The sequence below is a fragment of the Toxotes jaculatrix genome, chromosome 17 (genome assembly GCF_017976425.1).
Source record: "Toxotes jaculatrix isolate fToxJac2 chromosome 17, fToxJac2.pri, whole genome shotgun sequence".
Classification (NCBI taxonomy): domain Eukaryota; kingdom Metazoa; phylum Chordata; class Actinopteri; family Toxotidae; genus Toxotes; species Toxotes jaculatrix.
In genome coordinates this window covers 20823861-20846972 of record NC_054410.1, presented here as the reverse complement: position 1 = coordinate 20846972, position 23112 = coordinate 20823861, and the positions used below count along the sequence as shown (strand labels likewise).

The window sequence follows — 23112 nt, the reverse complement described above, 5'->3', positions numbered from 1 at the left end:
GATAATGCAGTGGATGCTTGGAATTCCTTAGATATAGCAACGCAGTGTTCTCAGGCGAACACTCATCACAACCACAAGAGACTTGAGGCTATCAGGAAGTCAGTATGAACAGGTGGAGTGATTACAGCAACTGGTAACACAGTAGTAGTAATATAAATGTGCTCATGCGATAGACTGGGCCAAAACTATCCCTTTGGTTTCCAGACAGTTGATGTAAGTTAATGCATTTTCCTCCTATATGACAAAACATGCTTGCGTGGGGTGTGTATCTGTACATCCCAAGCCTGACTTCCTGTTCTTCAGGAGGACAGTAAAAATTGTCCCTCAGCAGCCACAAATTTACAGCCCTTATAAACAGCTGCTCTCCTCTTCTTGTCCCTCCCTCCCTCGTTCCCTCTCTCTCTGCCCCCCCCGTCACTCCACCGTTCTAATGGGACTATGCATATTTGAACCTTGGCTTAAATCCAAAAGCAAACTTTAACTTTGTCTTCCTTCCTTTCCACTGTCATTTCTTTATCTCTCTCTCGCACCCTTCACTTTCTATAACACACACCCTCTGTCAAACACTGGCATTGTTGCTGCCTCTTCGAATTGACAAATGAGTCCAGGGAAATGGAGTTGTCTAATTGATGAACTCCTTAAATAAATAGCATCATTTCTTAAACCTCTAATGACAGCAGCTTTGGAGCTGTGACGGGCGCCGACATCCAAACCTTCAGTCAGACCACGTCTGCACCTCCCTGACATTTTACATCCTTTAACCCAGATTAGACACAGATTTTTTTTTTTTTTTTTTTTTCCTTGAGCAGAAAAGTCACACTAAATCAAAACCTTAACAAGCATATAGCAGCTTTTCCAGGCCAAGGTTATGTTTAGCTTATTACTGGGTCTCTGACTGCACTGACACATGGCTTTTAAAGTCGACAGAACTCAGAGTTAAAAGCGTGGCTTTCTCACTTGGGTTGTGTCCTCTTTCTCGTACCATGTAGTTGTGTCTCTGCCTACATTTAGCTGCTAAAACCTATCCTAACTAAGAACAAACAACAGAAGCATACAAGTAATCCAATCAACACCATGGGAATGATAAAGCAACAGTTTGGGTTCCTGCGTGTCAGGTATGGTTAAGTCCCCATGGTTTGCGCACAGAATACATACTTTAGGTAGAGCAAAGTGGAGACTTACAACTAAAGGGAGAATGCAGTGCAGAATCAATACTCTGCAGAAAATAGTATGTAGGGAAGAATCAAAGCTAAGTATGCAGTTAAAGCTACCGCTTCTTTAACACCAGTGAGGCAGCCCTGCATCCCACTGCTGTGTTTGAACACTAGATTGACAGAATTGGGCTGCTAGATTTGCCAGTAAGTACTCAGTTGTTATGCTACTGTCAATTTCTGGGCAAAGTAATGACGTTGCAGCCTAATTTATGAAAATCAAACTTGCTCTAGGCAACGTCACACTTTTCTTTTTTTTTTAAGTAATTTATTATGCTGAAATCAAATAACATGACAAACTGCACACACAACTAAACAACCTCCTCTGGCTGGTGATGACACTGACTCCTGAGTCTGGGTTTCAGAAGCTCACGAAATGTGAAAGGATTGATTAGTAACCAATGAAATGGATTTGGAATCATGCAAAATTAGAAATTGAGGAGAATTAGGGGAGGATTTTGAAATATAGAAAAATCTGACTTAAGTCATCTTACAGGAATAGTTTTGGTAAATAGACTCATTTGCTTTATTTCCCAAAGTGAACTGAGAAAATCAAATCCCAGTAATTTAGTTCAGCATACATTCATCTTTGCATCTGATCATTAGGTTTATTTTTGATCATTTTGTTTCTGAACTGTTTTTCAGTTTGTTGAATAAGGTCTTTGTCTTGGTTCCATGAGAACTTTGTCTCATCTTGTCCTCTTAGTGAAATTCACAGTCAGGTGACAAAGGGTGAAAAGAGTTCAGGGTTCTGGCATTAATTTCATTATCAGGTGAAAACTAGTTTGGAGAAGGGTAGTTCCTTCTTCTGTGCAGTGTTACTCCTGACACTTTTATCAGGAGGTGAGAAGTTCACCTGGCAGATCCTGGGAGTGTCTGAAAACTTTTATTCTTTAAACCTACTGTTTATCTCCGAGGGGAATTCAACAGAAGGAGGGGGCTGTCCTCACTGCAGCAGGCTTGACCAACATCTGGATTCTAATTGACTGTGTGTGTGTTTATGTGTGTATTTACAGTGTGCTGTGGGAACCCATGGGGGACGGCAAACGTGTGATTTCATTGGCTGATAACCATGCACTACTCTGGGACCTGCAGGAGAGCTCCACACAGGCCACGGTAAGACACACACATGCATGCACACGCACACACACACACACACACACACACTGTAAACCACAGTGGATACACAGGCACACACGCACCATATCACACAATAGCTAACTCATTATTTGATAACCACCATATCGTCTCGGTGTTATCAGACGCAAACATCCTTTCACTGCTACAGCAGCAGAGGGTCTACTATTCATTCTGTCGCACACACACAGACACACAGACACACACAGACACACACACACACACACACACACACACACACACACACAGGTCTAGTCAGGTTTCCAAGCTGTGGCCCTTAAATATCATTTTGGTCAAGTCTCTCCCACTGTGATACTAATAGTCTTGTTTAATAAGTAAGGGAAAAGTCATTCACTGTATCTGTTTCCACAGCTCCCTGAAGTAGTGTTGCTGTCATTATACATTGAGTATAACTGCACTACATGACCAAATGCATGCGGCCCCTGGAACATTATACCCATATGTGGTAGTTGATTGAACATCTCATTCTAAAGCCATCAATGCAATTAGGCACTTCCACCGATGAACTTTCCCAAGGGGACCAGGAACCTTTTAAGAAACTAAGGAACTTTATTCCTGTTTTAATTGTAGGAACCAGAGATTGAACCTGTATGATAGTTGTTAGTACAAAAAAAAAAGACTCTGCTCCAGAGTTAGTACCTTTGGAGTTATCTGGGTGGAATTTGCAGGGTTGAACATTGTGAGGGACAAATTGAGGGATACACACACTTCCTGTGGTTTATGAAGATTGAAAAAGAGCGAGAGTTAAGGAGAGCTGAAAGCAGAGAAAGAAGAAGCGAGTGAAAGAGAAAAATAAAACTTAATTTGACTTGTTTCATTGTGGTTGCTTTCTTTTCTGTGTTTAAATCTCTCACTGGTCTAATTGGTCTAATGTTCACTGTTCGTCAGATGCTGTGCTAACACAGGAATGTGAAAAAGGGACTTTGTAGTTCACGGTTTTGTCTCTAAGGTTAGCTACACATTTCCTGCAGCTGCTTGGTTGTAAATGGCTTGCTAACAGCCTCCACTCTTTTGGAAAGGCTTTCCACAAGGTTTTGGAACCTAGCTGCAAGGATTTGCTCCCATTCAGCCACTACAGCATTAGTGTGCTGGGACACTGATGTTGGATGATAAGGTCTAAGCTCACAAGTTGAGGTTCCAGTTCATCCCAAAGGTGCAAGGTGGGTTTGGGGTCAGGCTTCTGTGCAGGCACGTCAAATTCTTCCAAACCATACCGGGAAAACAGATTCTTAAATGGACTTGATTTTGTGCGCAAGAGCATTGTGAAAAGGTACAAACACCACCTGTTGCCACAAAGTTGTTGTGTTGAGAGGGAAACTGATTTTTCAGCACTACAGAAACACACAATAATGGTTTTTAATAGACTAAAAATAAAAGTATCACCTCTAACTGAGCTGTGTGTAAGTACTTTTGGTCAGTTCACTTGTAGTTGTGTCCTTCCTAATGCAAGGTGAAGAGGCTCTTCACTGTAAACTCCCTGTCTCCAACCCGCTAGCTTTGCAATTAAAATGCCCATTATGTATTCAAAGACTCAAGATAATGGTGTGTGTCAGGTTTGCATGCGTGTGAGGAAGAAGTAATAGAGTGGTGTGTCGGCCCATGGTTTCATCAGTGTGTGTGTGTGTGTGTTGTTTCATTAGAAGTCATGAGCGACGAAGAATATAGATGGGTCATTAGTAATTCATGGGCTCGTTGAGAGATTCACATAAAGGGCAGCCGGGCCGCACACCTAATAGATACAAGTGTGTTTGTCTCTCTGTGTGTGTGTGTGTGTGTGTGTGTGTACATTTGAACTCTGTAATCTGACCTTTTGAAATATCTCTAGTCACAGTTTGTCATGTACATACTCGCCTTGCTGCGTAACAGAGTCTTCTACTCTGTCACCCGGGGATGTGCTCAGTTATTTATTGATTAAGTCTTATTCACATTCACATCAGTCAAGGTTCAAATCACTAGGATAAGTTTTATTTTAGGTGATTGAATATTGTCCCTGTTTTACAGAAAAACGCAGTGATCTAAATTGTTCACTAGATGGAGCTGGCTTTTGTTCGAATAAATTACTGTCAGGCAGATGAAGAAAATATGCGATGCAAATATGGAACTGTGGAGGTTTGTCATGTTCCAGGATGAATGAAGTGTCTACCTTGTTGATGTATCCTCCTTCAGAACGTGACCGTAGACTAGCATGTCTTCCTGCCGTGCCTCTTGTAAATGGATATTAGCTTCAAGTTAGCGTTGTTCCATCTGTGTTGTATGTTGATAGTTTCCGGATCTGTTTACAAATTGAGGTTAGCAAGAAATTAGTTGCTGTAAAATGTATTTAATTTATTACTACAAGCACAGAGACCATATGATTTAGGCTGTATCTGTATTCACTGTATGTTATGTTACATGTTATGATTTTACATTCATGAAGCAAACATCTTTATACATGTTACTCTACTGTAATATTCACATAGAGGTGGAATATTTGCTGCAGTCATTATTTACATTTTTATTGGTGCACTATACTTAGGAGCCAGAAACAAGAACCATCCAATGAGGCAGCAGCTTCCTTGTATCACCAGGCTGCTGCTGGTGGTGCTGGTGTGAGGAATGTTTTCTTGTCTCACTTTGGGCCTTAGTACCAATCAGTCATGGTCTGAATGTCACAGTCTGATCTGAGTATTGTTGCCAAACATGTTCATCCCTTCATGGCCACAGTTCACCATCTTCTAATGGCTACTTCCAGCAGGATAATGCTCCATGTCACAAAGCTAAAGTCATTTATTTGAACAAGTAGAACAATGTTGAATGACCCCAAAATAAATGTGATCCTTTTAATTTAATCTTAATCAACACTAATGTGAAAGACAAGTGCTCAAACATTATTTATACGTATGTCTGCACTGCCTCTCTCAGTGCCTCTAACTGTTATACATGTATTTATTCTGCTTGTGATCAATTCTGTGTGCGTGTGTGTGCGTGTGTGTCCTGTGCAGTGACCTCAGTGTGAGATGGAGTAGGACCAGAGAGTCAAATTGGTTGTTGATCAGGTCCTTTGACACAGACAGTGGACAACACATATATCCTGTATTGAGGGGGGGACGAGAGTGATGGGAAGTAATGTGCAGGAAAGGAATATAATGAGAAAGGGAAGATGGAGGGAGGACAGAAACAATGAAGGGCCCCTCTGATTGGAAAGATGGAGATTAGGGGAGAGAGAGAGAGAGGGGGGAGATATGGATGAGGAAAGAGAGTGGGCTTGATGAGGAGAAAAGGAATGAAAAAGAGGAGAAAGAATTTGGCAGCCAAGACAAATTCCTCCAGTGCTGATGAGAATGCTAATCTCCTTCCTTCCCTCCCTCCTCCCTCCTTTCATCCCGCTCTCCTCTCTCCCATTCCCTCTATCTGTCAGAGGGTGATGTGTTCATCTCAAGCCGTGTCCAGCTGCAGTGTGGATGTTCCTCTCTCTGGAGGGCCTGGCCTAGATTTGTGTGTGCATGTGTGTGTGTGTGTGTGTTCCATGTGGGTGTTTGCATGACTTTGTGTATGCATATATAAGAGGGGATCATGTGCATAAGCGTACCAGTGTGCATTGTTTGAAGTGAGATTTGTGCGTTTGTGTGTGTGTGTATGGGTGTGTGTGTGTATGGGTGTGTGTGTGTCTGTGTGTCTGTGTGTGTGTCTCCATGTGCATGGCTCATCAATTAGAATCGCCGGTGGAACATCTCTGCTGGCTCACGGCACACCCACACACCTTGTCCTGCACATCTGCTCATATGCACACACACACACACACACACACACACACACACACACACATACAACTCATGCACACAAACACACTTTCTCTTCCGGAGTCTGGAGAAAGCATGAATGCATGGCGATTTGACAGATAGCTTTGCATTAGTGCCGCTTGCGTCCTAAATGAATGCGTCCCCTAGTGTGGTGTGTGCTGCCTTGTTAGGGCTCCTAATTTGGTTAGTGCACTAATAAAGCTGGGAACCTGGGATGCACGACGCTCAGGCTTTTCTGTTGTACTGCTGGTGTAGCCGCAAGGAGGGAGACTCCTGCTCCAGGCCTCCCACCGTTCATGGAGCTGGCTGTGCTTCTGTTATGTCCGGGGGAAAGAATTCGGGGACTATCATCAAATTTTGCAAATGAGTCACTTTGCAGGAAGATGCCAGATCGTGTTGGACGGCCTTTTACACTCTTGTTGGAGATGGTCTTGAGTTGGTCTTCCCCACAGAAGCCCAGTTTAAATGGAAAATTATTCAAAAGACAGTGGACTTACAAAAAGCATTTTCCAAAAATCTTGTCCTGTGTCCCCTGTGTTAAATGCTCCTTTGCCTCTTGGTGTATGCCAGATATATGTCACAAAAAACACTCTGAGTGTTTTTATATGAAGGTCCTCATCCTTTCTCTTCCTATAAAATATTATAATATTTTTAAAAACCCATCCCACTCTCAAGGGCAAATGCATAAATACACCCAATCAAATTTGATTGGGGGCGACCACTATGTAAAATTGCGCTCTTCTTCGCTCGGGGGTCAGAGTAGAAGCACGTCTTGGGTCAGAGATTTGATTGTGACCGGTGGCAGAAGGACTCCTATTAGATAGAAACTTTATTAAATGTGGATTGTCATGTCACGGCTGATAGGTGGTCCACCTAATCAAATCAGTAACGATGCCAATATCAGTCCGGAGGATCGTATTTCAACAACTGCTGCTATTGAAATACTGCCTTCACCGTTCGTGTGCTTGATTGTTGTTTTGTAGAAGCTCAGTCTCACTCATATGTGCGACCAGTGCTCCAAAAGACGCAGGATATGTCGCACACAGTTAAAAGCAAGTGTCTGTGTTCTCAGTATGTTCTAACTGCCGTTTCACTTTGTCTCTTACGCCGTGTTTCAACATGTCTGTAAGCGATTGGTATGCTCAGTAAACCTAAACCAACATTAAAAATGCTTTTAAAAATCTTGTAAATGACCTTTTTTAATAAACCAAGAAGCAAGAATATTTTTAGTTTATGGAGGCACTCTGATTTAATCATTAACATTCATGGAGAAGTCATGGAATTTTACATCAAGGCCACAGAGGAAACCCTGCATCTCTCCTTGTCTGATTTTATCAGTCCCCCATGCTCTGCCACCTTTCTTCAGCCTCTCTCTTTCGACTCCTCTCCTTTTTTTTCCTCTCCTTCTACCTTCTTTGTTCTCCCTCCTTTCATCCTCTCTGTTATTCTTTCTCAGCCGTCCTCCCTCCCTCCTTTCTGCTCTGTTGGCCTGTCTCTCTTTGCTCGCTCTCCCTCTGTCTTCTCTAGCTGAAATAATGAGAGTGTACCAAGGAGCTGTGCGGTGACGGGGCGATCGATGATCCCTGCTCCAGCAGGCAGAGATGGGGGAGAGAGAGAGAGAGAAATGGGAGAAGGAGAAAGATCAGGATAAGAACCCACAGATAGTCAGAGAGCGGAGAGAAATGGAGCAGTGCGATGCTGCTTTTTAGAATTGTCAGATGCGTCGTAGTCTGAGGGTACGATAATCATTCCCATAGCTAGTCTGATGAATTAATTGGATTCCAATTTTAAAGTAGCCTGATGAAGTGATATGCTTCATGATTCAAAGTCCTTGAAGTGTTTTGACTTTGATTAATTTCACCTTTATTGTTGCCCTGTGAAATATATGTAGCAGGTTTGATAAATATCCAATGACAAGCATGTCGTCTTGTTTGAAAAGCCTTAAATGTTGCAATTTAACCCGCCTGCCTTTCAGCTAAACTGCTCTAATTTTTGTATCCACTGACATTTTGTCAGTTAAATGTTTTTCTCTTGAAATACCAAAGACATTACAATACATTTAAATGAGTTTCATCCAGCCTGAACGGTCTAGTTTGATTCAGCTTTCAGCACTCATCAGTAAAATGCTCTGAGGGCTCATCTTCAACTCCACATGTGATCCATAAGTAACTCTGAGCGCTCTACTGTACAGATCTATACAGAGATCTATACACTAGATCACTCAGAGTGTATAGATCTCTGCCTTGGGACCAAGGAGAGCCAGGGGTCAGAGCCCGTCTGCTGACTGAGCAGCAGGTTACAGAGGAGAAAGGTGCACGCTGCTGCCTCCCAGTCTCCACACTGGGGGGGGGTTCTAGCTGTGTAACTCCTGTCAGAAAAAAAGTCACATGCTCTTAGACACTGAAATGAGAACAGAACATACTAATCCATAGTTAGGAGCTTACTGCAGCTGCAGTAGTGGCTCTGCATATACAGAGGGATGCATCCTTTAGAGCATTTAGTTTTTATTTAAAGCTACATGTTAATTACAGATTCTGGGAGATTGTGAATAAGATTTGATGGTGATGGTGGTATTCTTGCATTCTTTTTTTTTTTTTTTTTTTTTTTAAATAAGCTATTACTGCATACTTACCACCAAAATACAAGAGGTGACATTTTTGGGTAGCGTAACAATCCGTAAAGAGGTTGAGAGGCTCATGAGGCTAACATGTTGTACCTGTTGTTGCCTGTTCACACATGCAGCATACCAGGAGCTACGGTTTGTGTTCACCTGATGAATATGTGTCAAACATTCACTCTATTTTCTCTCCTGAGAAAAATATCTGCAATGTTCACCTGCTAGTCTGTCTGTATGTTATCACAAATCATATTATGTACTGTTTTAAAATGATACTTTGGAATATAGTAGAAATACAAATAATCATACCCTGGCTCCAAAAGCTCTTAACTTGTTTGTTGATTTGTTCAGTGATTCACATTGATGCCTGTGTGTCAGTTAGAGAAACAGCTGACCAAGACAAAGCTTAGTAAGAAAGAACATCGTCTTCCTACTTCCGGCAAGTATGCATGAGACTGACGTACTGTACAAGTTGTTTCAGATAATTTAGTCTAATTATCAGGCTAATGTTCTGTAGCTAGTTGCATACTTTTTCTGTCTGCTGTTTGGTGCTGTACATGTAGGGTGCAATGCATTTACTGCTGCTGAAAAAGCTCAGAGAAGAGGGGAACTTCTGAGTTTGGTAACAGTATTCTGTGCTTTAGTCACAATGAGTGAACCCTCTCACATTACACAAAGTCCTTTGATCCAGTGTTAATATAAAAAAAATATTTATTACTGCAGCTTTAAATTAGTTGTGGGTCATAAACCAAAGGCTGAATCAGACTAAATCACATTTAGAGCCAGACATTAATAGTCAGGTATTTAGAAGTAAGACATGTTAGTGAGTGCGTACGTGTTTCAGCATGATGTAAATCTGCAGGCAGCTGGTTTGCCAGTAATGGCCAAAATATTACTACAGAGTCATACCGAACAAATGTAGTCTTGAGTGCAGCCTGCAGAGAAAATGACTTCTAACAATGCCTAATTATGCTGATTGAATGCACATTACTGGCCCGAACCAGTCGCAGATATTCGGGTGAAATTCACGTCCCTACTCAGAGATGTTAATGAAGGTGTTGCTGTGTTGCTGCAGGTCTCCAGCACTGCCACGCTGGAGGGCAAAGGTCAGCTGAAGTTCACCTCGGGCAAGTGGAGCCCCCACCACAACTGCAGTCAGCTCGCCACAGCGAATGACACGGCCATACGAGGCTGGGACTTACGCACTATGAGGTGAGCTCTGTTTCCTGGGGTTGGTCTCAAAATACTATATTCCATATACATTCTGCAGAGGTGGTTTTTCTTTTTTTTTTTCAAATCGGTTCCTTTTGTGAAAATCCTGATATTGATCATTTAAACGGCCACTATTTAAGGGCATTCACATTGTTTTTGTGTTTTTTAAAAAAAAAAAAAACTCTTCTCCTGTTTCACTGTATTGATCTTTTTCCTGGAAATTTGAGGAAGTACATGTGCCCCAGCTGATAAGACCACATCTGCTCAGTAATATTGCGGCTGCCATGAAGCCAGTGCCAGGAAGAAGAATTTAAAAGCAGTGCTTTGGTTGCATGGAGGATTGAAAACTCAAAAAGAACAACATGAGGCATGTTTTGTATAAGCTTTGCCACTCAGTATTAAGGAACTTTTTTTTTTTTTTTTTTTTAAATGGCAAATTTCCAACATGCACCTGACTTCAAACAAGTCGAATGTTTTTTTCCAGCAGCCGGTATTTAAATCTGACAGAAGTGAGTCATGTAAGAGTCATGTAAGTTAAACTCCCAGAGCTTAAGTCTCAGCGTGTGTTTACATGTCATTACAAGATATTTCTGTGCTGTACACAGAAATGTGAATGTAATTTGACTCGTCATGCTGAATGAAAATATTACAAATGAGTTTTGTCACAACTTTTGCCCTAATCCACATCAGGCCTGCACATGCACTGCAGATATTTATTATATCCAGTTACTGCAAAGCTGTATTTACATCTTATGCAATTTCAATAATGTATTGTGTATTCAGTGATATCTAATTGAATCATGTTATTTCATATTATGACGGGGGTCTGGGTGTTGAACTCGAGTACTTTTTGGTACTGACCAATTTAATGGATTAATTTAAATGTTGTGAAGGGAATCTGAATCTCCTGCATTATGATCCTTATGCGAGATTTCCTCGCTAAACCAATTTCTACTTTCCATATTCACATAACAGTCTTTACTGATGTGAGTTCACAGCAGAGAGCAAGGAATCTTCCACCCCCCCCCCCCCAAACACACCACGTTTCTGAGCTGCAGTATATGAACAGGTTAAAGTTAAACTGTTCAAGGTAAACAGTATTACGATGATAATCATCAAACCTTCTTGAATTACTACACTTAGTGCTGGAACATAGTAAAATGTCTTTACACTGTGATTACCTTGAATTTGATTAAACCTGAACAGTGCTCTGTGTATTGCAGCTTTAGTGGACTCCCATTGCAGTCATTCATGTTTTCATAATCCTCTGATTTCTGATGGGTGTTAATATCTGAGGTAGAGCCAAAAAAAAAAAAACATAATTTTTTTTTTCTTTTCTGTTTTTTTTTTTTTTGGTCCACAGTTATTGCGCAGTTATTTTGGGCTGCTAGCACCGCCTGCTGCTCTGCTCCCTATGTCCACTCCACTACTAACAACAAAAAGCTAAACCTGACCCCTGAGGAACAGTGTGATGTGCATGTTTATAAAAGCAGGGGGCTTTCTCTTCTTCTCTAAAATGCAGCTCTTGCTCTCTCAGTTCAGGGTAACTATAGCTAGACAGAGAAGGAGCCCGGCTCACTGGTCCTGCCGTGGTGTCTCTGCCTGTGTTTGACCAATAGGAAGACACTGCCTTGGTAATGGAATTCTTGGCAGTGTCCTGAATGTTTCTGAATGTTTCCACGGTGTATAGTAAAACCAGTTTACTGGCACATCTCCACCAGTGACTTGCTTATCAGAGTAGAATCAGATGCAACTGCTTCAGGTATCAAACTGAATTATTCTTACAAATGTCTGGAGGCTCATTGGCTCAAGGTCTGTGGATACTGGCCCAGTCAAACCAGTTCAGTATTCTGGCTCGCACAGAAAAGTTTGAGCAACTCACTGTGTATACAAACTCATATCTAACAACCACAGTGGTGACCCACTACAGGGTGCACATTTGTTTCTGTTACCTTAGAGACGCTTATTAAAAGCTTATAGCCTGTAATGCAAAGCCTTGCTGTTTAAACTAGCACTGAATTCTTGGCTAGATTCTTTAATTACTTATATATTGATGTTTCCTCATTTAAATAATAATTGAGGTCATTTTGAACTGTTTTATTTAGGTAAGGACCTTTTTGCAGCTGCATTACGATAAGACAAAAATTAAACACTGGTGCATTTGAAAGCTGTGGCTTATATTGTTACACAGAAAAAAAATAGCTTACATTCCTCAGTGTGAGATGCTAAAACTCAGGTATCGTACTGGCACCCATAAGAAAAAAACAAATTACAAATGATACCCAGCCCTAATCCTGACCCACAGGACTGCAATCAAATCATATCTGGAGCTCCTTAACAAAACCTGTATTTACCACATTTACTTCTTGACTTTCTCTTAGAAAGCTACTACCAGCCACGCATTCTTACCAGTTATTTGGAAATATTTTTCAAGATATGAGTAGGAAAATTAAAGTCAGGGGGGTGAAAAAAAAACCTGCACAATGCTTCAATTTTGATCCAAATTCTCCAACCAGAAGTGTCCATCTGGTATAATTTTCTCTGTGGAAATGCAAGGAAAGCAGCGGTAACAGTCAGACTGGCAGAGGGAATCTCTGTGAATTTCCTTGTCTTGTTATGACACATTCTGTTTACAGTCCTGTGGTTGTTCATGAATCTAATGAAGTGTGTGTCTCTCCTCATCACATGATGAAGTGCGAGCCGGTGGAACACTAATGTTCCTGCTTGACATGGAGCATTGTAGTAACACACATTAACCTTGTAACTACAGGTTATCTTCAACCCACCTTACAGCCTCTAGCTGTGTGTGTGTTTTGTTCGCGTTTCCTGTGTTTCTGAGATCCGTGGTGAGTGAGGTCAGCGTGCATCTATGTGTGGGCTCTGCTCGAGGAATAATAATCACCTCGCTATCGATCGCCGTGATAACAGCAAAGTGCTGAAGAGATTGAGAGGGGTGGCGGGTGAAGGAGAAAGAGATGGGGAGTGAGAGAATATATTTACAAGATGTGCATCACAGGCCCAGATAAGATAGCTGAATCATTGATATCACTCCCTGTCAGCCACATAATAAATTAAAGAGTTCCTGCATGCACCATTTTGGCCACTCTCCTCCTACTGTGCTATTTTGAAAGATGCAACAGTGCTGATTTGGCCATCGGCACAAAGGGAAGGCGGGGGTGGCAGCACAGGGCTTGTTAGCAGAGACCACGGTCTCATCTTTGATATCCGTATACTGAAAACACACCATTATTATCTGAAGAGACACCTGTAGCCGTTAGAGGGAGCACCACGCTGTGGCCTTTAACACAAAGATCAAAACTAAGATGCAGTGACTTTTTCCCATTTTTAATACCATAACATACAGCCGCTTTTGTTTCTCCTTACTGAAAGTTGACAAGAAAATGATTATTCTTCAGCTTTTTCCAGCTCCTCGTTGAAGGCCCCGTGTTTTTATGGATTTCACCATCCTATTAAATGGAAATATTCCATTCTGTTCACCTGGGCATCATTGTCTGAATATTTGTCCAAAATTCAGCTGATATGATGTATGTTTGATATCTTTGGAAAGGTTCTGCAATGTGAAACATCATACAGGAATTTAGTGGAATCCTTAACTTAATTAAACTTTATAGAACTTCAAATGAATTCAGTGTAGAATGTCTGTTTTTAATTTTCAGACATGAAATGATGAGTTGAGTGAATAAACGGCTGATAATTCACTTAACTCTTTAAATGAAGTTTTTAAAGAAAGAAAACTAGCATACTAACATACTTCCCAGCATGCACTGTTTGAGAGTTAAATCTCTCCAGCGACTCTTATTTATTTATTTATTTATTTATTTATTTATTTATTTATTTATTTTAGTTTGAAGACATGTTGTCAACTTGCTGTGTGTCTTTAATACATGCAAAGGTGAGCCATGGTTGGTTCCTTTCATATTAAATGAAAACAGTCCCATAGGATAGTTATGAATTCAGTCCCTCATACAGCAAAGCTAAACAAAGTCACTGGGAGCAGTCTGGCATTTTGTCTTTGTACTGACTTCAGTTATAAAATGGCTCATACAGCTGCAGCTGTAGGTTCTTCATGTCAAATAAAGAACGAACTGTTTAAACTGAGAAAATGTAAAAGAAAAGCAAATCTGTCTGTAATGACATAATGTCACAGCCACAGTTCAGTTAACTTAACTCAGTTAGTTTTGCATTTTCAAAACTCCTAAAATGACATTGAACTAACGATTTAACTTAAACTCAGTTAACTCACATTGTTAAGGCAGCAGAGACACGCAGGTATAGCTCACATAATTAAGCTGATGATAGGTTATAGGGAGTATGTTCATCTTGATATAAACAAATAAATGCTCCTGTTCATATATTGTCGTCCTTATGAAGTACTTGAGGTGCACGCCTTTGTATTTACAGCAACAACAATAATAGTACTCTCTTTGAAAATTGAATCGAAGGCAGTTCGTATGCATCGGTCTATCTAGACCGATGCATACGAACTGATGAAGCCCCTTGGATAAGAGGCGAAACGTCTTCCCAGACAAACATAAGTCCAGTTGCCTTCGATTCAATTTTCAAAGAGAGAACTATGACCTGGATGAATGAGAACATTCACAGACAACAATAATAGTAATAATGATGATAGGTGACTAATAATCAACTAAATAAGTTGATTGACAGAAAAATAATCATCAACAGTTTTAATAACTAGTTGAATAAGTCACCTGAATAAGTCATCTTGGACCATGGGAAATTATAATGGGCCTTTTCATCTGTTTTCTCATTCTTCAGAGTGCAATAAGCAGATGAATTAATAATGAGTATAACTGTTAGTTTCTTTAAAAGCCATAAGAATAATGAAATGTAAAATGCAAACTGTAAATACAACCCCAAACATCTGAATAGCTCCAGGTGATGTTTGTATTGTAAACAATGGGTCTGTGGTTTCTATGGTTTCTCATCGTTTGTCCATTGTAGCGATTAACAGAAAGAATCTCTGTAACCTTCTTTAGCCTCCTTCAATCCAAGGTTTCAGACCGACACAGACTGCAGCCAACGTACAATGTGTGTTTGTGTGCGTGTGTTCATGCGTGCACACCCCGTGCACAAGTGTGAAGTGGTTGCAAGTGGAAAGCTTGCAAGTGTGAATGAGCAGTGAGTCACATTTGTCTGTGTGTGTCTGTTTGAGTAAGTGACTTGCATGTGACAAGTGACTGTGTGCCCGCCCGTATTTGCTGTTTGCTATGTGTACCTTTCTGCTTTTGTGTGTGTGTGTGTGTGTCTGTGTGGCGTTGTGCACTCATGCCTGTACATAAAAGCGCGGCCTGCTCGTGGTTTTGTGTATGTGTGTGTGTGTGTGTGTCCAGTTGGTGTGGCAGCTGTGTGATGGCAGCCTTTCAGCACGCCTCACTGCCTCCTCAGACAACCTCTGAGGTGTCCCCTCACACCCGCACAAACACACAAAAGCACACATGAAAGTACACACACAGCAAACACTTCTTCTCTTCTCTTCTCTTCTCTTCTCTTCTCTTCTCTTCTCTTCTCTTCTCTTCTCTTCTCTTCTCTTCTCTTCTCTTCTCTTCTCTTCTCTTCTCTTCTCTTCTCTTCTCTTCTCCCCCGACAGTCCCAGGGCTTGTCACCTACTCTGCCAACCCAAACATGGCTGCACTGCTCTGAAATAAGGACAGGGAGAACAGCCCAGCAGTAGAACCCACCTCTAGCTAGTTATCTAACACCCTGGAGAGGAGCATGGTTTCTGCAGCACCCTGTCTCCCAGACACACAGCGCTTTGAAAAAATATAAAGATAACAGTACTTATAAAACATATATGGATCCTGTTCCAGTTTGTACTGATGTAATATGCAGCATTATGTAAATTATGGAATACTCAGCTCCGATATTGGGGACAGAAAGCGGTGTTTAATGGAAAATCCTGACACATTTTCACTTCTTCTCAGCTTGTCTTTTGGAGTGTACCTTGGCTTTTACATTATTCAGAGACTAATCCCTGTTGTACAGAGCTGCTGTTGTGATTTTTTTTTTTAGGCAAGGTCTTTTTCATTAATGTATTTTTGAAAGGTCATATTTTACTTTTACCATAAGTCACCAGAAAGCACTTGGCAGCATTTTGAAGAGTTCCCTTGATGAACGTGTAAATAGTGTATATTTCTTATAAGAAAAAATACATGGTGGCTATAACAAATAGGACTTTATTACACAATATTAATAAACTATAGAGCTGAATCATCTAGGCTTCCGCTAACTTTACAGTTACTTTTACAGTTTACATTTACTGCAGCAGTTCCTATAAGAAACTGAAACCTTTTTGATTTAAATAAAGTTAAAAAAAAAAAAGATTACTTTGTGAACACAGAAAAAAAACTACAGCTCCCAAGGAAAAAAAAAACTACGAATGCAACAGCGGGGCTACTTGTGTATCTTTGTTTCATCTATATCCAGTAAGCCACCAGCACTCCTGCGATAAGATTCATGGAAGTATCGTAACAACAGTTTTTTAAACGTTGTATTGTTTGTATCTCACAGCAGTCTGTGCTCTCTGATACAGCCTTAAAAACTACACTCAGATATTGGCACAGGTGCACATGGTGGCCTATTGGCAGTGATGGCAAGTAGTAACTATTACATGATTAAAAACTGGAGCAGATTTTGTCTAGATTTAGGCTGGGGTCTGGAGTCTGGGGTCTGAGTCTTCCTCCTGACCACTGGCATAAGTTCATCTTATTGATGTAATTGGCCCAGTTGGATAAAGTTTGAAATCAGTAAACTAAATTAGATTTTGTCTGTCAGAGATTGCATTCATCCGTGTATATTTGTACTGTGGTAACAACTCATTTCAAAATGTCTTTGTATAGTAATGATAAGTAAGAAACAGTGTTGTGATAGTTTGTGAAAAACCAACTATGTGCCATTCCTGGCGCACTGGGGTGCTTTCAGTAATATTAGGCTAGCTAACAGGCATGTAGTACTAGCCACTGTGTGTGTGTGTGTGTGTGTGTGTGTGTGTGTGTGTGTGTGTGTGTGTGTGTGTGTGTGTGTGTGTGTGTGTGTGTGTGTGTGTGCGTGCGTGTGTGTGTGTGTGTGTATATGAATGTAGAGAGAGAGAGAGAGAGAGAGAGAGAGAGAGATGCCTGTCACTGGAGATGTTCTTACACTGCATCTCCCCTGAATTCCCTCTTGGACCAACAGCCCACAGTGAGGAGTAAGAAACACACACACACACACACACACACAGAGTTGTGCAGTAGCTGCCAGGCCTGCAGCCATACCATGCACTGCAGGGTGCATACTGAAAAGCAGTGCAGTGCTGCAGTGAAGCATGGACTCTTTACACATCCCCTGCGGTGTGTATTTTTGTGTGTGTGTGTGTGTGTGTGTGTGTGATAAAGAGAGAGTCTGACAGAGAGGGAGCACAATGAGCAGATATGGAAAGAGAGAGAGAGCATAAAAGAAGAAGACATGATTGATAGTGGTGCTATTTGCTCCTTCACAGTCCAGGTTAAAAGCCAGCTGTCTGTTGGTACAAAGGCAAGAAGCAGACTGCATCAAAACTCCTCCACCCAGACAGACAACGCAGACTCCTGCTCACACCGTGTGCCACCTGACCAAAAACAGCCCTTTCATTGCACCTATTCAACAGATTTGGCAGTGCTTCGGCACGCCATAATGATAGGGTACCCAAGGTAAACTATTATTCAAAAGCAATTTCCATCATATTTTATTCACATATTCAAATATAGCACCATTATGCAAAAAGTGTTGCCTATTAGGAGAATCGTATTTCACATTCAAATACAGGCCTTTATGCAAAAGATGTCAGCTGTTTTTGAAATAGTGGTATTCCATATGCCACTGTTGATTTGAGGGCGACCTTTTGAACCCTGCTACTGTCAAATCAATCATCTGTAACCTTTTCATGTGCTCCAGCTCCCACCTCCCCCCTCGGTAGACATGAACCAGACATCACACCGCAGCTCTCATAATGGTGTATTCATGACCTTATGCAGACCTCGATATTAAAGAATAAAAATGAACAGGAATACTTTTAGATTTATGATAGCAACCCGTCGCCCCTCTTGCTTACTCCTTCTGCACCTGTCAAGCTTTCCGCTCTCACAGTTTACAGTGATAATAGTGACACTTGAAATTTGTAATTTTTGAAAAATTGGGTCCTTCACTTCAGATGGTGTTAAATTAAAAAAAATAACTTTATTATTTATTTATTTTTTTTTTTCTTGTTGTAAGCGTCAACAGTCAATGTTGCCGACTGACATGACAACTGCTGATAACAAATTTTATCAGCTTTACCTAACTAGCTAACTAAGGTTAGTTTCCATGTGTTGGTTGAACGTGCTGTCTCTGGCTGAGTTTTTTTTATGTTTCCAGCTGACACATTTTATAAGGAGAACCCAGTAGAACAGATCCTTAGTATGCACTTGGTGGCTACATATAAAATATTGTGCCTCAAGACTGAGGCTAAAGACACATACTCACTAGCTGTTGATCCATAAAAGACTTAGAAGCAATATTGTTCTTCTATTGCAAAGTGGAACGAGTTAGTCGTGTTATTAAAAGCTGCTGGATGCTGAAATGCAAATGCCCCGAATCCAGTCAAGAGCAGGGAAGAGCCTCTAACATCAGCAGCATCCAGGACTGGCTTCCACACAGTGTTAGACATGAATGGGGCTACTTTTTTTTTTTTTTATGTAAAACTGTAATACTACAAACTAATGTAATAAATGATTTTGTGAAGTTTAAAAAGACACCACCAAACTCTTCATCACTCCAGCCCCATACACACTGCTTCTGCATTATTACTTGTGATAGTATGATTGCTGCAGTATTGTTGATAAGTACTGATTTCAGTCCTCTTTAATTACAATAAAATTAACTTTAGGGGATGCGACTTTATTTTTATTTAAGTTTACACTTAGTTGTGATATTAGTTTTTCTCTCATCAACTTTTGTGAGCACTTCATGCTAAATGAAGGACCCCCCTCAATCATTTTAAGTTGCTTGATGTAATGATCCCTTACTTCTATCCATGGACAGACTGTCCCCCTCTCTTCCTCTCTCTCGCCCTCCTTCTCTCCTTCCCTCTACATGCCTGCCTGCCTCTCTCCCATGCATCTTTCGCTCTCTGCCAGCTCCATCTCAAAGCCAGGCTTTAATTTTGATCAGCGATGAAATGATTGCTCTCCTCTTTCGATTTTTCTTTGCTCCCCCTCTCTCCCCACAGCAGTTGTCATAGAAACAGAGACGTGCGTGTGTGTGTGTGTTTGTGTGTGACTGTGAGCGTCTGTGTTCCAGTCGATCCCCTCAGTAGAGAGATTTATCACCCAGACTAAGCCAGGAAGGTGTGTGTGTGTGTGTGTGTGTGTGTCTGTGTGATGGCCAAATGTGTGCTTGTCTGACTACCTTTGTAGCTTCCCACTTACACACCTCTATCTTCTTCTGTATTTACACATATAACAGTATTTTAGGGAATGCGTTTTGCAGTTTTATGTTATTATCTGTATGCGTCTAACAGTGTGTGTAATAGGTCCCCCGTCCCCTCATCAACCCCCCCCATCACACACACTCACACTCTCAGCCTAGCTGGCTGGATGACTTTAGATTGAGTGTGTTTGGTGGCTTAGGCCAGCCACAACTCTAATCCTCCGCACTCATACAAACACAAACACACACTCGCGCACATACAAAAAGTCCCAGGTCTCTCCACTATTAGCCAGGGCCGAGGGAGTGTATGCGCGAGTGTGTGTCTCTCTGCGTGTGTGCGAATTTTGAGGAGGGGATTGCACAGAGACACCGGAGAGGGAATGAGCGAAACTAACCCAATTTCCTGCTCCATTTCCTTTTCACGCGGCAGGCGCGTCCCATTCCACGGCGGGCCGAGTCGAACACCAGCCACTCTACAGCCTGGGGTCACGCCTTTTACCTCAGAGTCACATTCAGGAGAGGGAGGGAGCACTGTAAATAAATCATGTGCTCCAGCTCAAAATTACACATGAAATTGCTGTTTTGAGTGAAACTGAAGTTCACCAAAAGTTCCAGGTTGACTCACATTAAAACACTGTTGGTTGATAAGAGCTTGTTTCAAATATTCAAATATACGGTGACCCACAGTCCTTAAAATCATGCCCCATATATGCAACAAATAGATAAATATTCCATAAAGTATACTGAGACTAATTCTGTAATAATAAAAGTATTGAAGTGAAGTAAAGAATTTGAATCCTCTTATCAAAGCTGCAACAGTTTCATTTTTTTTAGTCGCTGCCATGGTATAAACAGTAAGTCTCTGTCGACCAACAACTTTCTATTGTCTCACAGTCATATCATCCAACCACTCAGGAAACCACTCAACAATACATTTACATGCACCCTCTGAAAAATAAGCTGTGATAGAGAAAATGGTCAGCTGGGAGGGGGGGAGTGATTTTAGGTCTGTTCTGTGCCCACATGATAGAGGTGATGACTGTATATAGTCTGCAGCTGGGACACAGCTCGTGCTCGGAAATCTTGAAATATCCAGGTAACATGTTGAAGGAAATCCTTATAACCAGGGTGGGAACGCTTTTTGACAGGGATCAGCGTTTGTGTGTACAGGCTACATGGAAATATGTGCAAACCAGATATCAATTTATGTACACTCATTTGTACGGAATAAGTTATTTGGAGTGTGTGTGTGTGTGTGTATGTGTCCCCACTCCAAGCTCCATGAAAAATGTGTGTTTTCAGTGCTTGTTATTTGACATTTTCTGTCAGGCTCCATATGCCAACACCAGTGCCACGGTCTAGTGGTAGCAACAGCACGTACAAGCACACACACACACACACACATACACACACTCTCAGAGTCACACACACACAGTCCCTGAGTTGTCTTGACCTAATTGAAGCCCAGCGGTCTGCCCCAGGTCATTCTCTTATACCTCCCTTATTTTAATGAGATTTTTAATTAGCATGTTAATTGCCTAACATGATCAGCGGGGTGACTAGCTAGCTGGCTAGCTGCTGTTGGCATCCAGCTGGGCAATAACAGTGTGGCTTTCCACTCTGCTGAACAAAACTGTGCCAAACTAAGCTTTGCTAGGCTAGTCTGGAGAGGAAATGGTGTTGAAGAAAACAAGTCGTTATTTTACACAGTCTCATTTTGCATTAATGGTGGAGGCAGAGCTCTAGATCCAATTAATTACCACTTTATTCAAATGGGTTTCCATCCTCTGACCCCCAGCTGATTTCAAACTATATCAGGAGGCTACAAAGACTGTTAGCTAATATTAAGAGAACCATTCAAATATAGTGTGTAAGGGCTGCTTACAGATGTAGGATTTGTCATGAAATGTTTTGCAATCCTGATGACATGTTGCCATATTTAGAAGAATGCAGGTGGAAGGCAGAAGTAAACAAGCACAGTCATTACTGTGGTGGCATCTCACTGGAAAACCTACGTAATAACACTGTAATCTATGCAAAGGATTTTACTTTTGAACAACTATGTCGAGGATCTCTTGTTCTGTATTTGTTAAAATTTCAAAAATGTTGTTATCAAAAGCTACTGGAGTAAAGGTTATACAGGTTATAGTTTAAAGCACTGAAAAGTTTTCTGCAACTTTTGGTTCAGTTTTAACAGACACCTGCAACAGCTTCATGTTTTTTTCACCTGAAAATCACCCGAAGCTCAGACTAGTTCTTATGAGATGCTCCAACGATAAACTTACACTCTAAAATTCACAAGCCTCCTCTTCATGAAGTCAATTTCACTTTCATTTGTCTCCATGAAGTCCTCATGTTTGAATTCTGAATAGCACGTCACGTATCAGGTCGACCGTGAACCACAAGACCAGTGTGTACGCTGTGCGGCTGATCTCTGCCTATCAGGTCTCTGCATCAGTTTCCAGGCCAGAATTCCACCTTTACTGTCATCTTTATTAAATTGTATTTACATCTACATTGTGCAGGTCAGACAAAAGTGCACTGCTATGTTTTTTTTTCCCCACAGCTATTCACATTATTGTTCTGAGTATGAACAACTTCAGCCTGCCACAGGGGGAGACCTCTGATAGGAATTATCCCAAATCTCCAATGCATTCAGTTCTACCCTGCTACCAGCATTATTATGTACATTTGACTAATAACATTTGACAAATTATCACTTTATAAAGTCATCAACTGTGTTTAGACAACAGTCGGTTGTTTACCAATTTTATAAGACTTACTTATTTCTTTCTTTATTAGTTTTTTTTATGTAAGAAACTCTAACTTGGATTTCTTCATCAGTTAGTAAATTTGGCTTTCTTCTGTTGTGGTGCTGAGTAGGAAGCATGCAGTGGGTTAATCAGAACTTTTTTTTGTCGAAAATATCTGCAAGCTTTGAATGGAAATGAGGATGATGAGAGCGGAGCTTGTGGGCTAGAAAAACAAAACAAAAGGTAAAAGATGTTAAAGGGCTCCATGGAGCTGAGGGAGAGTGCCGAGGTGGGTGATAATTCTCTGTGGGTTTTTGTACACGAATTAGCAACATCTGTCATATTTAACTATCTTTACTATCTCTATCTTACCATGCCTTCAGTGTTAGGGAAAAATATTGATCAGTGCAGTTTTAAATAACACCGCAGTCAAAGAAAGCTAACAGGGAATATTTATTTTGTTAATTGTAGTTCACAGTAAGAGGGAAGTGACCATCACCATAGCTGAATCTGGCTCTTGAAACCACGGCAATACGTAAAGAAGTGTCACGGTTTTAAGGAAGGGAAACAAATAAAAGTAATAGTATTTTTTAAATTATGCATTTAAAGACAGAAGATAAGGTGAGTCAAGGAGAACGTATAGGCACAGGAGATGAAAGGAGGTGGAGGTGGCCGGAAAAATGGAGACACAATGCGCAGAGCGTCTCTCTTCCTCTGTCATGTCCTTCTGTTAACTTCACTCGAACAAGAACTCAAGGCTGTGCCGTTATGAGGCTTACCTTTATAATTTACCACCGCCGGTGTCGGCTTCTTTATTGAGCCTGGCCTTCGCTGACAGACACAGACACAGACACAGAGGAGGCTTTGATTCAGCCTGGGAATGTTCTCGCTTGTGTGGACCCTGTGAATCATTCTCTCTC

At 41.1% G+C, this 23112-nt stretch overlaps 1 protein-coding gene across 1 annotated transcript in view; it reads left to right on the top strand.

Moving 5' to 3' along the window:
- eipr1 (EARP complex and GARP complex interacting protein 1) overlaps positions 1-23112 on the top strand; it is a 49486-nt gene that overhangs the window by 19081 nt on the left and 7293 nt on the right. Inside the window, exons 5-6 of the mRNA XM_041061442.1 lie at positions 2228-2327; positions 9841-9977. Of these exons, the coding sequence (XP_040917376.1) occupies positions 2228-2327; positions 9841-9977 (237 nt within the window). The remainder of the gene's footprint in view (positions 1-2227; positions 2328-9840; positions 9978-23112) is intronic.